The 17,780-nt window shown below is 38.2% G+C and overlaps 1 protein-coding gene across 1 annotated transcript in view; it reads right to left on the bottom strand.

The window, feature by feature from the left end:
* Positions 1–399: 399 nt before the first annotated feature.
* Positions 400–17,780, bottom strand: part of LOC111862611 (protein Hook homolog 3) — a gene marked incomplete at its 5' end in the record, with an annotated part of 69,505 nt that continues 52,124 nt past the window's right edge. Inside the window, 5 exon segments of the mRNA XM_023848133.2 lie at positions 400–1,005; positions 1,380–1,531; positions 5,902–5,973; positions 9,202–9,404; positions 17,477–17,646. Coding sequence (XP_023703901.1) covers positions 1,397–1,531; positions 5,902–5,973; positions 9,202–9,404; positions 17,477–17,646 — 580 coding nt within the window. The 3' untranslated portion in view covers positions 400–1,005; positions 1,380–1,396.

The following is a 17,780-nucleotide window of genomic DNA, read 5'->3' on the forward strand; positions in this document are numbered from 1 at the left end:
GCATGAGTGGTCGCGCAGACAACTACAAGATTTTTTTCTAGAGGAATCCATATATTTTGTAAATGCTCGAGGGCCTGTATTGAACGAAATGGAGACTATGTAGAAAAATAATATAGTTGTGTACCGCTTTCATTCAATAAATTAAATTAAAAAAAAATACGGTTTTCATTTGACTCACCCTCGTATAATGTTTTCAATGTTAAAAACGAATTCTTGTGAAACATGATATTATGTGATAACAGACCTATCTCTCTATGTAGTAAGAGAGTAACCACTTGCCCTGAGCCCAGAGTGAGGTCAAACGGTGACTACATTAAAAGAATAATATTCCGCAAATTTCTGGTCGTTCATATACATAAAATGTACCTACAAAACTTTGGAGTAAGTGATTATACTAAAAACATTGAAATTTTTTATTTGAAGTCCAGTAATCCAAAACAATTCAATTGGCCAAAAACACAAGAGATTTCATTAGCTTTATCATTCAGTTTGCACTATAGTTGTTCCAAATGCACAGAACTGTAATGTGTTTTCTAATGTCATTTGTAAGCAACTTAAACACACTGTATCATAATCTAAAATTGCCATAACATTGATTCTTAATAACACAATAACAATATAAAACTATGTCCAAAAGGTTTCATTGCACAAAACAGGTACATTTACGTTACTTATATTAAATTCAACTACAAATTATATAACTGATTTCCCACCCAAATCTTCAGCCTATTCAAGAGATGCACAGAAGTAAATGCACTACAAATTATTTACAGCTGATTAGTAAATAAAATCAAATGTGTAGCATATAAAATCATTTTTAGTGATAAATGGAGGCATCAACATCATAATACTGCTTCACATGTCTATACATTCTTCTAATTTATCTGCAGTTCAATTGTATGACACAAGGAACAAAGGCCCTCTGGTCCTCTTGGATGTGCCACCGTATAGTCTCATATAGCGTTGCCTTTGTTATGGAAGAACCTGATGCCTCTGTCTTCAGTCCTGAGAAGAGAAGCAGAAACATTGGCACCTACCTACTGCATTAAATGGCATAATATGATATTAGTACTCATCTCTTCCAGAAACAGTGACAGGAAGGTTTGCTGTGTAGGCTCAAACTGCTCTCTCCTTCTCATGCACTAAAATTAAAATCTGTCATGCCAGGTTCATTCTCTTTGGGTTAATCAAAGCTGTAAAGTGTTTAACATTCATGTCTGTACAGCTTCAGTTAACAAAACGTTCAGTCCATTCAACTGGAAAGAGTAGTTACATTTCTCTTAACCTAAGGAAAACAATCACTGGTGCAAAATAAAATTCATATTTCCTTACAAGTCTTATCTAAAATTCATATATGTATGCTGCAAATTATTACATACCATACATTACTGGAAGCCTATCTGGAATCAAAGTGTTGATGTTGCGTCGTTCTGCGAGTAGCCTGGCGCTGGCGAGCTAAGAATGACTGACCCTGTCCTGAACTTAGTGCAGCCAAACGATTGTCTAAGGCTTCACGCTGTCGAACTGTGCTCTGAAACATGATTATGGAATACAGGGTTTACGAAACATGGACAAATTTCCAAATGCATGGGCATCCTGCCATTCATATGAGAAATGGCAAATTTATTTAAAATGTACTGAAGATATATATGAAGCAATATTATTATTTTTCCTTCAAGCACCAATCTACAGAACGTAACATTGTATGATAACTGACAGTGATCAGTAAACAGGGATATACATAATGACCATAGCAGCCACCAGCCACAAGGCTCTGACTACAATGAAAAACAAAGATTAGCTCGTCTACTCTCATATTTTGATTATTTCATACATAATAAGAAGTCACTACATAGACTGACTGAAAGTTATCACCTTATTGCCATTATCCACTGGAGTATACAGATTTTTAAGCCATGAAAGTTAATTTCAATGGTATACTAATACAATGACTGATTTTGTGGACATCATCAATCATCCAAATTTTAATGAAAATGATGTTTCAGAAACTGGACTCTGTCTCCATTCTCAAGTAAAATACTCAATGTTTCTGGACTCTAGCCATCTTCCTGTTTTATCTAAAATACAGTCCTGTGGAGGCAGTACATTTGTTAGAAACATGTGAAGACTTCTAGCAGACTACAAACAATTAAATCCCAGAAGAAAGTATTCATACAAATTTATTTTAAATGTTTCCTACAGGGAATTCCAGGGTAATACCAAGGAGACCAGTCTACAGTTTGCCAGGCCAAATCAAGCACTTAAAGACTGTGTTGCAAAAGTTGTAACTTGGTAACTTATTTTTTAATGATGTGGAGTCTAGATGGGAGGGATTTCCAAGCTACACTGGCCGATCAGCGAACTACCTGAGCCACATGAGCTGATTCCTTCCATTTCCTACAGGTGATGTTAGGTTCAAAGTATAAAACATTACTTCCTTTCCAACATATTTGGAGGCCCTTTTAATATGCATATTGAGATAACTTTCCCTTAAGGAGCACAGATACAATCGGATGACAGGTCTGCTTAAAAAATCAAAGCCTGCCCAACTTGTATACAAAGACAGTCACCAAACATTTGGAAAGATATTAGGTTTTACAAATTAAGCCTAGCACCATCAACATTAAATACAATGAATAAGCTTCAATAGCTCCAGTAACTCGTCTATTCAGTCAACCAAGCTTGGATATTAAGAGTTCTATTTCCTATGATATAACACAGTGTAGTGTGTTGGAAGTCAACCAATGTTTTGGAGGAACAGGCTGCCTATCCCCTCAAGGTTGAAAAAGCCAAGCAAGAGGCCAGCAAGAAGCAGGCTGACTTTCAGAAACTACATGCCACCATATCCCTGAAAACAGAACTCTACATAACCACTGCTGTGAGAACCTCAAATCCTACAAAACTTGGACACCTCTGCCATCTGGACTGCCATCATTAAGAGGGAAATTAGCAAGTCACAACTCCATCCAGTTTTAAGATTACATGCATACCTCATTTTACTGGGTTTCACATTATTGCGCTTCGCAGATACTGCTTTTTTACAAACTGGAGGTTTGTGGCAACCCCGCATTGAGCCAGTCCATCGTCATCATTTCTCCAACAGCATGTCCTCACTTCAGATCTCTGTATCACATCTGGTAATTCTCACAATATTTCAAACTCTATCATTATTATTATATCTGTTATGATCGGTGGTCTTCAATGTTACTGTTTTAACTGTTTTGGGGTACTACGAACCGTGTCTGTATAAGACAGTGAATTTAATCAATAAATACTGTGTGTTCTGATTGCTCCACCAACTGGCCGTTCCCCCTTCTCTCTCCCTCTCCTCAGACCTCCCAATTCTCTGAGACACAAGAATATTGAAATTAGAACAGTTAAAAACTTTACAATGGCCTCCAAGTGTTCAAGTGAAAGGAAGAGTCACAGGTCTCTCACTTTAAATCAAAAGCTAGAAAGGACAGCTTTGTGAGGAAGGCATGTCAAAAGCTGACGTAGGCAGGACGCTAGGTCTCTTGCGCCAAACAGCTAGCCAAGCTGTGAATGCAAAGGAAATTAAAAGAGCTACTCCAGTGGACAGAACAAATGAATGATAAGAAAGTGAAACAGCTATATTGCTGATATGGAGAAAGTTTTAGTTGTCTGGATAGAAGATCAAACCAGCCACAACCTAATCCAGAGCAATGCCCTAACTCTCTTCAGTTCTATGAATGCTGAAGTGAGCAATCTGCAGAAGGAAAGTCAGAAGCTAGCAGAGGTTGGTTCATGAGGTGTAAGGAAAGAAGCCATCTCCATAACATAAAAGTGCAAGGTGAAGCAGCAAGTGCTGATGAAGAAGCTGCAGTAAGTTATCCAGAAAATCTAGCTAAGGTAATTGATGAAGGTGGCTAAACTAAAGAACAGATTTTCAATGTAGACAAAACAGCCTTATATTGGAAGATGTCATCTAGGGCTTCACAGCTAGACAGGAGAAGTCAATGCTTGGTTTCAAAGCTTCAAAGGACAGGCTGACTCTTTTGTTAGGGGATAATGCAGCTGGTGACTTTAATTTGAAGCCAACACTCATTTACCATTCCAAAAATTGTAAGGCACTTAAAAATTATGCTAAATTTACTCTGCCTGTGCTCCATAAATGGAACAACAAACCCTGGACGACAGCACATCTATTTACAACATGGTTTACTGAATATTTTAAGGCCACTGTTGAGACCTACTGCTCAGAAAAAAAAAGATTCATTTCAAAATATTACTGTTCATCGATAACGCACCTGAGCCACCTAAGAGCTCTGATGGAGATGTACAACAAGATTAATGTTGTTTCCATGCTTGCTATCCATTCTGCTGCCCATGGTTCAAGGAGCAGTTTCGACTTTAAATTCTTATTATTTAAGAAATACATTTCTGGCATACATAGTGATTCTTCTGATGATTCTGGCCAAAGTAAACTGAAAACATTCTGGGAAGGATTTGTCATTCTAGATGTCATTAAGAACATTTGAGATTAATGGGAGGAGATCAAAATATCAACATTAACAGGAGTTTGGAAAAACTTCATTCCAACCCTCATGGATGACTCTGAGGGGATCCAGACTTCAGTGGTGGAAGTAACTGCAGATGAGCAGCATGAGAACTAGAATTAGCAGTGGAGCCTGAAGATGTGACTGAACTGCTGCAATCTCATGATAAAACGAATGAGGAGTTGCTTCTTACGGATGAGCAAAGAAAGTGGCTTCTTGAGATGGAATCTACTCCTGGTGACAGTGCTGTGAACACTGTTGACATGACAACAAAGGATTTTGAATATTGCATAAACTTAGTTGATAAAGCAGTGGCAGGGTTTGAGAGGACTGACTATAATTTTGAAAGAAGATTTACTGTTTATAAAATGCTATCAAACAGCATGGCATGCTACAGAGAAATCTTTAATGAATGGAAGAGCCAATCAATTCGGCAAACTTCACCATTATCTTATTTTATGAAATTGCCACATCAACCCCAACCTTCAGCAACTACCACCCTAATCAGTCAGCAGCCATCAACACTGAGGCAAAAGAATTATGACTTGCTGAAAGCTCAGATGTTGGTTAGCATTCTTTTAGCAACAGAATATTTTTAATCAAGGTATGTAAATTGTTTTTTAGACATGATGATATTGCACATAATAGACTATAGTACAGAGTAAACATAACTTATATATGCATTGGGAAATCAAAAAATTCACGTGACTTGCTATATTGTGGTGATCTAGAACCAAACCTGCAATATCTCTAAGGTATGCCTGTATATGGGAATGCTCCAGTTATCAGTACTGGTTTTATCTGCTGTAGGTCCTTACTGGAATGTAGGAAATATTAACTAACTCTGTGACTTTATTCCGCAATTATCTGCTTGAATTCTAACCCTCTGCACTTTTTGGGCTTATATTCTATCTCTGTCTTATCAAAGATTTAAATGTTTGTAGACTAAGTCCAAGAGTATGATTTATGTATGCTGCAATACCTTCAGTTGCCCTTTTCAGAAACTGTTTCAATGATTTCAGTTTCAATTTTAAGTTAGACTATGGTTTCATGGACTCTGGTTAGAACATATGCAAGGCAGAGCTACAAAGCCTCATGCATATGGCTGAGTGTGTATTTTTAAGTTTGTACCTCAACTCTTGCAGATGGTTTCTGCCCTACTTGGTTTCTATATCATGTCCTATACTTATGTGGATTCTGGAGGCATGGACTAGCCTTATCGACTGAACCCAACAGAAGAGGCTTTTGCCTGAGGATGGAGAGAGAGCTAAGTCTCCGAAACATCGTTTTAATAAAAATCTGGACAATGGATAATGTCCAGAAAATAAACCATGAATGTTCTGTTCAAATGATTATTAAAACGCAGAGTAAATCACAAGCTTACAAGTTTGTAGAATGCTGCAACCATAAGTTTTTCTTCCATTTCATGAAATGCTCTGGTATGCTCTTTCTCCTCCTGGGAAACACAAGGGAATTTTTAAAACAATATATCTCAGTGCAGAACACTCAAAAAAGGCTTTCAATATCTTAACTTATGGAGTTACATTTATTCTTCATTTCTTTATTTATTTGTTGTGATATTCTGACATGACAGCTGTAAGCCAGAACAACAGACCCAGAAAAGGCATCCATTGCTGGCAACAGCCAGTCAACACATTCCCATGGCAACCAAAACATGCTCCCATATCAAAAGTAACCAAGCCATGAACAGGTAATAGCTTGATTAATGTGTCACTCAACAATAGAGGAATTCTTGGAAGCGGTATTTTCTATGCAGTCTGTGTCAAGGCTATGTAGTGAAGATGAAAGGCAAAATTTAGTTGGCAGTGAGCCATGGCTTGGAAGTCATGGGTTGTTAGTTGTAAATCAGTGGTTGTAAGTTGAAGGTTGGAGTCAGTGGTTACCAGTCCACAATCTTAAGTCGCATTGTTAGACACTGTCACCAAGCAATGACTACTGAGGACATAGAAAACTTAGTGTTGGCAGCAGGGATCTGCTGACTGTATAGATTAGTGGAAGTATTATAATTATTTGCAGGTACAAATTACAGACACTCAATAAATCCAATTATCAATTGAAAACTCATGCCTGGTCACTGACATGTGACAATATATATCAGCTGCTGAGGCTATAAAGTAACAAATAAGATCTTGTCAGGATGATTCTGAATGACGGATCTGGAAAGATTAAAAAGCAGCAGTCAAGAGTTACCTTAAAATAATATCCCTGTATTTATATAGAAAGAAGAGAAAACTCTCAAAAACTGTCAGAATAAGTGGTTCAAGCTCACATTCCATGCACTCTCAATCTCAGAGACAGATAAAGAGAGTGAATAGCTGGAGAAACATATGCCTGGTAGCCACTGGACAGGAGGCAGGGTCAGCCAAACAGGTCACAGGGATGCCATCTTTTGTTCCTGCTGAGAACTGAACCTAAATTTCTTGGTCATCCAGCCTATAGCCTAGTAGCTACAGCGAGTGAGCTGGAGTTCAAGGAATCTCTGGTTATATACGCCACTGTGTGCATCTGCATGTTTTTTATCACACTTGTGTGTTAAAAAAGAATATGTCTAATGTAAAATTCAAGTATGCTCATGAATGGTAAGTCAAAAGAGAAGGAGGGGAATAAGGGTGACATATTAAGTTTGGGGCTGCTAGATGACGGTACTTCATCAAGTCAGTCTCAGAGCATGAAAGTATATGGTAATGACCTGTCACAAGAATGCAATAAATAACTATAACATAAAAATAGCTAAGAGATCATTTGAAAATGAGGCATAGATTTAAAAACAATGCAAACAGATCAAAAATTCTCATTAAGAGAATAAGGGAAGGTGATATTCAGGGAATGATTGGTATCAATGAATTCAGCATCTCCTGACTTCCCAGCTCTTATAAAAAAACAAAGATTAAAATATTCGAACTATAATTTCACCTTTTGCTTTGTATGGTTATGTAATCTGGTCTCTCACATTAAGGGAAGAACAGAGCCGAAAATGTTTGATGATAAGGTGCTAATGAGAATCTTTAGATCTAAGTGAGAGGAAGTAACAGGAGGCTGGAAACGACTGCATAAGAAGGAGCTTCATAATTTTCCCTTGCTAGACACTAGATTGATCAAATCATGGAAGATGACTGGGGCATCGAGCATACATTGAAGGAAGAGATATGCAGACAAAATTTTGCATGAAAACCTGAAGGAAAGAGACCACTTGGAAGATGTATATATAGATGGGATGATAACATTAAAACGGACCTTAAAGATAAAGGATGGGAGGGCATGGACTGGATTCATCTGATTCAGGATAGATAGTGGTGGAGGACTTTTGTGAACTTTGTAATAAAGATTCAAGTCCACAAAATGCTAGGAATTTGACTAGTAAAGAAACTATCAGCTTCTCAATCCACATGCACTAACCATCATGGCTGAACACACGCAACTCCATGGAATGTCTGTAATCCATGTGCACTAGCCACCACAACAAATGAAGCCTAAAAGCATCCAAGAATATACTGTGACATGTCTAACCATTGCTGGGCAACGGGAGGTGGAACGAGTTACCACGAAGACAGACCCTTGATAAATGGTCAGTTGCCAAGTTACAGAACAGTAAGGAAAGCAGTGTTTCTCAATGCCGTGCCGAGTAGAGCCGAAGTGAGCCAAGCTGAGCCAAAGCACGCTGGTTGCTACACAGCAATAAACAACTCTCAGCAGTGTTGCCCAGCAATGCCTGTAAACACGGCGTTTAAGCAAGAGTGAAGCGATGTGGGATTTCCACTGTCCAACTCAGGGTTTATAAGGGAGACTGGAATGCGTAAGGAGTGAGTTAAAATGTAGCAGCCGTCAAAGAAAGTTGAAGTCTATGAGTCACCGGGTTCAGTTGTAGCGAGTGAATTGTGAACGTGAAGAAGACATCATAAGTCAGTTGAAACATAGAAGCAGTTGCAGGAAGAAGAATGGAACATGTGTTTTACTGATGATAGTGTGAAGAGATCTGTGAGCACGGTTTGTAAAGTATGTAAACCTACAACAGTGTTATAATTAATTGTAGTTATGATTTGTAGGTTGTTAAATAAACCAATTAACAATCCAAACGATGTCTTCAGTGACAAAAACACATTACAATACATACTCCTGCAATACTATACAATAACCAGACCACAGAAAGGAATGAAAGCCACATTGATCTCAAATTATACTATTTCATTAGGAACCAACTTGTTTTAAAAAAACTAAAAACTAAAGAGTTTTAGTCTTTCACATTTTACACCTTACACATACTGAAGGGACACAGGACTGCACAGCACTTTGATTATCATATATGCCTGAGGACAATCTCATATGACAAAAATATGTTGTAAATTATACACAAAACACATATTAACTGGTGTTTAACCAATTACCTATAAAGTGTTGCATTTCAAAGAATTTTATTATGTATACATATCAAGTTCTCAAGGATTCTGCTCCATCTAGTAAGTTACGTTAATTTACAAGAAAAGAACTGCATTTGTATTGTTTTAAGTGTCATCAGATAGTGACTTGGTGAACTATGATTTGCAGTTAGTGCTTGACTGTGGCACTAAGTCAGTATCAGAGTACAGATGTTTAAAAAAGGTTAAATAACCAAGATTCCAAACAATAAAACTAGAAACAAAAAAAAATGTAACACACAATACCTAACCTCCAAATCCTCAATTAGCTTGTGCTTTTCAAGCAGCTGGCTGCGAAGAACAGCTGCTTCAGCAGATCCTGGATTTTGTTTTGGATCTAAGGTTTTTATCACACTTTTTGCCTTCTCAATGTACTTCCTGTACCTCTCTTCTAGGGCCTGGAATTCCGCATCTTTCCGCCTCAATGTTTCTTCCAATGCTGCTATCTTTTGCTCTGGAATAATACAAAAACTAGCATTTTAAAAGTGCATAATTAAAAGAATATGAGGGTCCTTTTTATATAATCCTCCTGTCACAACAAAAATGGAAATCTTAATGGCATGCATCCTGTTGTGTGTTATAAATAAGGTATATAAGTATATATAAAAGTATGCAGTCTACACAACAATATTCTGTATTTAAAAACAAAGCAGACACTATTGTATCAATATTTGTTTTTATTGACACTACATGTTTCAACCCTTATACTCTCAAGAGCACAATAAGGATCCTTATTGAAGAATTAGATGCAAATAGTTGATGCAATTCAACAACTGAGGCTGGTATCATTGCACGCCTGATGGCGACCCAGTATAAGGGTCGAAACATGTAGCATCAATAGAAACAAACGTTGAGACAATAGTGTCTACTTTGTTTTTAAATACAGAATACTGTTGTGTAGACTGCATACTTTTATATACAAAAACGGAAATTACAGGCAGTTTGACGACTGAGTCACGCACTGTGAACATATCTAAGCAGCACAGGTAAAGTTACAACTCCATGTCAATTTACTCTGGTTTACTTTCTTCTTTCAAACTGTTATTTTCTATTTGTTTGAAACACTGCATTTCACACTAAAGGAACAAAGCAGGTGTTTGGCCTTCCAACACACAACATATAGATTTCCTTGCACTGTGGACAAACTATCTTCTCATTTCAATCAGAGATGTTTAGGACTTAAATTAGGTGGCATCTGTAACACATGGTTGACTTTTCTGTGGCATATATTATTAAAATCTTCTGGGATTTAAAGTAACTGTCCAAAATATATCATGCCTAACTCCATCAACTTTCAGAATCAGTTGCAATAAGGTTCCATATGTAAATGTGACATCTGTGTTAGCCAGGTTTCTTTGTTTTCAAAGGTCCACACTGATATTGTATGTGTAACTGGATCTGGCATATAGATTATATTTTTTTATACCAAATACCTCATGTTTTTTTGGGACTGTCATGCTGAAAGACAACTTTCCTTTTGAATTTTGTGATTACTTCATCCACTGCCATATGTTCAGTTGGATGATACAGTTCTGAAAATTCTGAATATAAAACAAAATATTTGTGTGATTTTCCATAATCTGTTAGGCCCTTCTCTGTCTTGTGCTGGTGTGTTTGGTCTGTAAAATGCAAATATTTTAGAATCTCGAGAAAACAATCACATGGCATAACAGAGAAAAGAACATGGTTGAGTGTCTTTGATCTAGTATAGTTTCACATTAGGCTTGTGGTCATGACCCATCTGAACTGTAACTGTCCTTCATGCTTATTTGCTGGAAATGTCACGTGTATTGTTTGTTTCTTGTGAAAAGTGGTTTGCTTTGCCCTCCATCTGCTTCCATTCTAAACCACTACAAGTAGATTCTCTCTCCAGGTCTTGCTGTTGCATTTACACTGCTCCCAAGGGGATAATTGGGTTGTCTAAGAGTAAGCACACAAGCATACTTGTTGCATATAGCAGCTTGTCTCTTTTATAATAATTAGTAGAACAGTCTGAAAATGCAGGAAAAAAGGCAAGACACTGTGAATTTTCAAAAATATTTGGAGCAGCAGATTTGTTTAGCCAATTTTGTTCTCCCATAAACTGGTGTGCATTTTGTCTTAACAGAAGAAAGCTGTAAAACTATTCTACGAGGGTCGTACAGAAAGTCATGAGCAACAATTTTTTGTAAAGCAACATGCTTTATTATTGACAAACCAAATATACCACCTCAATTTACAGACCTTTCTTTATTTTTCCACATAATCGCCACTTCTTTGTACACATTTCTCTAAGTGTTCTGGAAGTTTGAAAATTCCCCTTCTGTAAAATTCCGTTCCAGCAATCCGAAGACGCTCATGCACTGCTTTCTGAATTGCCTCCCTTGTCTCAAAACGTTGTCCACACAGCTGATCCTTCACAAATCCGAAAAGATGGTAGTCGAATGGTGCCAGATCAGGCCTATAGGAGGGGTGTGGAAGAACTTCCCACCCCATATTTACAATTGCTTCCAGTGTGAGGTGAGCGGCATGGGGGCAAGCTTTCTCATGCAGGATGATGATGTTTCGTCCCAGACATTTATAGTGCAATGCACGATGGAGCTTGTGCAGCATTTGGACATAACACGCAGCACTGATGGTTTGCCCAGGTTCCAAGAATTCGGCTAGAATAAACCCCTCTGCATCCCAAAAGACTGTGCCCATCACCATCGCAGCTGATGGCACTGTCTTTGCCTTCCTTTTTGATGGAGAATGCAAATGGTGCCATTCCATACTCTGCTGTTTCGTTTCAGGCTCGAAATGGTGAAACCAGCTTTCATCACCTGTCACAATACAGAGCAAAAAATAATCGCCTTCGTGTCGATATCTCTGCAGTAGTTCTGAGGTGATGGCTTTTCGCAGACCTTTGTGGTCTTCGGTCAATAGCCGTGGGACCCAACGAGCACAAATTTCCTATAACCCAAGCTTTCAATCATCTCCTGTACTGCACTGTGCCCTATTCCAAGTTTTCAGGCTATTGTGTCCACAGTCACACGCCTGTCATCTTGAATGATCTCATCCACTCTTTCCTTGTTGCGTTCAGTTGAGGCTGTTCGAGGACAACCACTCCGAGGCTTATCTTCGATGCTGGTGTACCCATCTTTAAAATGTTTCACTGATCTTCGAACACTGCTCGCACCCATGCACACACTTCCATAAGCACGGTGAAGTCTCTGGTGAAATTCTGCAGCAGGGATTTCCTCTTTCACAAGAAATTCAATGACAGCACGCTGGCGAAACGACATATGGCTGTCGGCCATTTTGTTAGGAGTGATACTGGTCACGTGATGCAAGCTATTGACGTCACAAGACACTCACGGTTAACACAACAGCTGGTTCCACCTACCACCATACTCTCTTTCGTCTGCTGTTCCCAGGTTGCATGCAAAGACTTTCGGTACGACCTACGTAAATCATTATTTTCTTCAGGTGGACCTTTGGGTATCTTCGGTCTCCTCTTTTGAGTCAATAACAGCATACTGTTCTGTGCGCATATTGAAGCAACTACAAATATAAATCACTCCGTCCAATGTGACCTGTAAGCTTTTTACTACATGAAAACTTAACACCCTTACATGTTTCAGTCTCTGTGGACCATCTTCAGAGGGCAAACATCACTACAAATAGGAAACCACCATCACATAAGTTGTTTAGACGTAAAGTGCGTACACTTATATGCTACAATGCATAGTACACAAAATAGACATTTCACATTTCACAAACACAGTTCTGAACAGTGAAAACAACACAGCAGCCACGAGCAAAGCCTGGATGATATAAAGAACCTCCACATCAAGATAGCCAGGTGGCACATTATCTGCCCCATATAAGAGGGACGATGGGAGGACGAACACGAGCCTGCATGGTTTACGAATTTTAATTATTGACAATCCAAAACATTTTTAATTAGCATCAAGAAATTTTATACAATTTTATAAAAAACTTTACATTCCCAGGAAACTGCTGTGTTTGTGAAATGTGAAATGTCTATTTTGTGTACTATGTATTGTAGCATATAAGTGTATGTACTTTACGTCTAAACAACTTATGTGATGGTGGTTTCCTATTTGTAGTGATGTTTGCCCTCTGAAGATGGTCCACAGAGACTGAAACATGTAAGGGTGTTAAGTTTTCATGTAGTAAAAAGCTTACAGGTCACATTGGACGGAGTGATTTATATTTGTAATTGTTAGTGTGACAGACCAGAATGAAACAAATCAAACTCACTGAAGCAACTATTAAACACATTCATTTTAAAGCTCCTGCCATAATAATTGCAAATCACAGTTCTACTGAAAGTTTTGAGTGTGGAAAGGAAAAGAAGCAGATAGTGGAAAAGAGTTTGTCACTAATCACCAGATAATCATATTCAGTAGCAACACACATCACATCTTCACTGTGCTGTGTTCATAAGATTCCTTTATATGACTATGAACAAGAAAATTATAAATTAGTGGTAAAAATCTGCCCTCAGCACTACATTATTTAAAATCTCCTCATATATTTTACTCACCCTGCATATTATCAGGCATGGAAAGCCATCATGCTCCTTCAGATGCTACAAGGAGACTGGGTGGGTTCAGAGAGTCAACAAATTGGTTGCATTTAATTGCAACAGCTGCTTACAATGGAAAACAAATTTTGATGCATGGACTGTTTATATGAAGACACAGATGAAACCCTGAAGACTAGAAGGGCATATATTGTTGGGGTTAGGCAGTCATGCAGAGGGGCTCCTCAATAAGGAAAACTGAGACTGACAGCTCACTCTGGTGTCAATATATTGAACACCTGTCCATTAAAAATTAATGCACTTCAGCTTCAACATTTCTTCCATGTCAATTATAAATCAGCATTGCACAGATGGCCATCTGTCCTCGTCTTGTGCACTCTGAGGAATATGCAATTGTATCACCTTGCCAGTAGATGGCATGTAAGAAAAAAGGTAAAGTTATCCCTGTATCAGGCCATGGAGGCCATACAGTTTTGAGATGTTGACGGTCCCATATTTTCTTAACAATCTGCTCAAAGACGGAGGTGAGGTTGTCATCCTAACAATCTGGCCACCCTTTACCTCCAGGAAGATTTCTTTGTGGCATTATGATACAAGCCAGAGGGTAGTGGGTGCGATTCCCGATGGGTCATTGAATTTTTCAACTGACTGGATCCTTCCAGTTGCACTACAATTCAGCAGATGGCATATAAAGTCTAAAAAATCTCCTTTTTTTTCCAAATTGAAGTAATTTTAGGTAGAATGTCTGGCTGATAGAAACTGTACTGTACAAAACTGAAACTGGCACAAAATATGTTACCAGGATTTTGGATTCAAATTGCTTAAATGTTTGCCTGCTCTATTATTACAACTCTTTATCTCACACGAGATATTAAAACTGTCATCAAGACAGCATTCTCTGGGGACTACTTATTTTAATATTGAAATGGAAAAAATAGTGAACTAATTAGGGATAAAACCACAAAAATGTAATCGAATTACTATTGGTTATGTACAATCCCATCTGCTCTGATTTCAATGTTAATTTTGTAAAGGAAAATCTGATCTGTCATATGTAATAAAACATCATTAATTTAAATTCTTGCTGCATAATATAATGTAACACTGGCATACATTTTCAATACAAGCCCCATTTCATCTATTAATATAATTTACATTATAATTTGTATGCCCAAAAGTAAATAAAATTGTACTGCATTAAAATACAGGCATTTTCAAAAAGAGCTTTAAAACTTTGAAAGCTTTTATAAATTTATACAGATTACATACACAACTTTTAGAACTGTCATAATGTAGCGAAACACACCGAGTTTCATGCGCGTGGTACTGTAGTACCCAATACTGCCACCGCGAGTGCTCTCACAGTTGAAATCAAGATGGCTACTTTCACAGGTGCAGAGTGTGCTCATTGTGTGTTCTGGTTCGAAGAAACAAAGTCTGCTACACAAGTTCAAAGGAAATTTCGCACTCAGTGTCGCCAGGAACCTCCCAGTAGGCCTACAATTTACTCCTGGCACAAGAATTTTGTTCAGACCAGATGTTCTGTTCGCCATGCGAAGCCACCCGGTTGGCCACGTGTTTCTGACGCTACAGTGGAACAGATTATGGAGAGATTCGTTTGAAGTCTACGAAAGTCAATGCAACGTGCATCTCGGGAAACTGGTATTCCAAATGTTACTGTGTGGCGAGTGTTACGAAAAAGTTTACACTTGAAAGCGTACAAACTATGCAGCGTTCAACACCCTGCGGATGCAGATAAGGTGGTTTGTAAGGAATTCTGTATGCAAATGTTTCATCGGATACAAGAAGATGAGAAGTTTCTGGACTCCATAATTTTCAGTGATGAGAGCACATTTCATGTCAGTGGTAAGGTCAATACCCACAACTGCAAGATCTGGGGCAGTGAAAATACACGTGTCTCCCTGGAACATGTTCGTGATAGCCCAGAAGGTGAACATGTTTTGCACCCTCAGCAAAGAAAGAGTGTATGGCCCCTTCTTCATGGAGACGACCATTACTGGTATCATATATCTGAACATGCTCCAGGAGTTCCTCATTCCACAGTTAGACAAAGATGACCAAGAAAAACGCATTCACTTCCAGCAAGACGGTGCACCCCCTCATTACCTTGGAGAAGTGTGCGAGTACCTCAACACCCGTTTCCCAGGTCGGTGTATTGGTTAGAGCAGTGCTGATAGCATGGCCACCTCATTCCCCAGATCTTATCCCCCTGGATTTTTTTCTTGCGGGGATTCGTTAAAAGACTGAGTGTTCGTACCACCTTTGTCTGCAAATGTTGTTGAGCTCCGAACTCGACTTACTGCCTCAGTTGCAGAAGTGATGCCAGAGATGCTACATAGCATGTGGCAAGAGACTGACTACAGGTCTGCCACATTACACATGGAAGTCACATTGAATCATAACTATCCAAGGTAAAACTCAGTGTTTTTTGCTACATTATGACAGTTCAAAACGTTGTGTATGTCCTATGTATAAATTTATAAAAGCTTTCAAAGTCGTAAAGCTCTCTTTGAAACACCCTGTATTATTCATATTCAGATTTTTCACTAGATGAAATTCTGCTTTCCATTCTTTATATGAAGTGAAGAGTTTGTGGTACTCTGTCCATCACAGTTTATCGCCAGAACTATCTAAAGAATTATGATGAAATTTGATACTAGGAGTCCATAGTGATTGTCATCAAGTACATTTTATTTCTGTCTGTACTGGTCTACCACAACATCTACCTCATGTGCAGCACATGCTGAACTTCAATCTGCCCATGAAAGTCTAAGAAATGTATTTATTTTGTGTGTATATGTAACAAAATACAAGTTATTTATGCCAGTGCAAGGTGTACAAGTCTTTACCAATGTATATTGTGTTCTTCTGGGTAATAATATAATGACGTAGCCTGCTAGGTGGGTATGAACATTTCAGAGGAACATCTTCAGGACTGCAGAAATGCTGGACTTCAATACTAAAGATGAGGTAGTATGTTCCTCTGAAATATTGACTCTCTCCAACCTAACCCAGAAGACCATAAAACTGTAGCGTGTACATCTGTTACTCAGTAATGATTGCAAAACAAACATGTTTCCACAGCAAAGAATCCACATGAAACAATAAAGGAATGGCGTTTCTACTCAGTCTATGCCAAGATGTCATAACCAGAATGGTTTGGAGCATCGAGTTCAGTCGTGGAGTATTAGCCAATGGTCAAGGAAGTGAGTGCAGATGCTGTAGGATCTCCACTGTTAGAAGCCATTACCAGGGAATGACTAGTGGAGACTGTAACCCTAGGCTGTGAACAATAGTTATTTGTAAAGTGTAGTTATGAGTCGAGTGTATAAGCGATCAATAAATCTAATCACCACTCCAAACCTATCTATAGTCACTCATACACGTGACAGTACAAATCTTCACCACTATGAAATCCTCAAATATTACACTCTTTACCGATGATCAAATTTGTTAACAACACGTCTATTCATACAGTAAATGGGCATGAAGATCTATGAGGGATACAATATTTAAGGGGTGTGTTTGTAAAATGTGTCCACTTCAAGTACTTTTCCTTTCACAAGATTCAAGGTTCTGGACAGTGGTGAAAATTAAGATTACTGTCTTCTGCAATGTAACAAGTGTGGTCTGCGAGAGAGATATCAGCGTTTCTGAGGTAATTATTTGCTCCATTTTCAGGGTACACAACATCATATATCAGAAACTTTACTCTCCTTCTCTTAACAGGACATGATTAAACTGCATCAATAATAGATACTTGCAAAACAGACACCTTTCCACTGTATTTACTTTAAACTCTTTTCTTTCTTCCTTTCTGGATTTATTTAACAATGATCTGTCTACTGCATAGGTCATATTTAGCACAGAATTATATTACAAAGTTCTGTCCCATAAGATAGAAGAGTATAGAGTTCCAGCAATATATGCAAAGCAATGTAATAAAATATTCATAATTCTGAATCCATACATACTGTGCTCAGCTATGGAAACTTCCCGTTCTTCTAGCTGTGAAACTCTCCTCTCTTTCTCTCCTTGTGCAATGTGAAGCTGTCCTTGAAGATCAGTCAAGCGCTGACGTAAGCCAGCACCTCCACCTTCCTGAACTTCCTTTTCCAATTCCAAGATCTTTTGATTGGCTAATCTGAAGGGGATCAATGTAATCATTGCACAGGTCTTAATACTCAATGCTATGAGAACCTCAATCTTTCTCTAAAGGTTTGTAACAATGGCTGATTCATTAAACTAGTATATATATATATATATATATATATATAT

The sequence above is a fragment of the Cryptotermes secundus genome, unplaced genomic scaffold, assembly GCF_002891405.2.
Source record: "Cryptotermes secundus unplaced genomic scaffold, Csec_1.0 scaffold1854, whole genome shotgun sequence".
NCBI lineage: Eukaryota > Metazoa > Arthropoda > Insecta > Blattodea > Kalotermitidae > Cryptotermes > Cryptotermes secundus.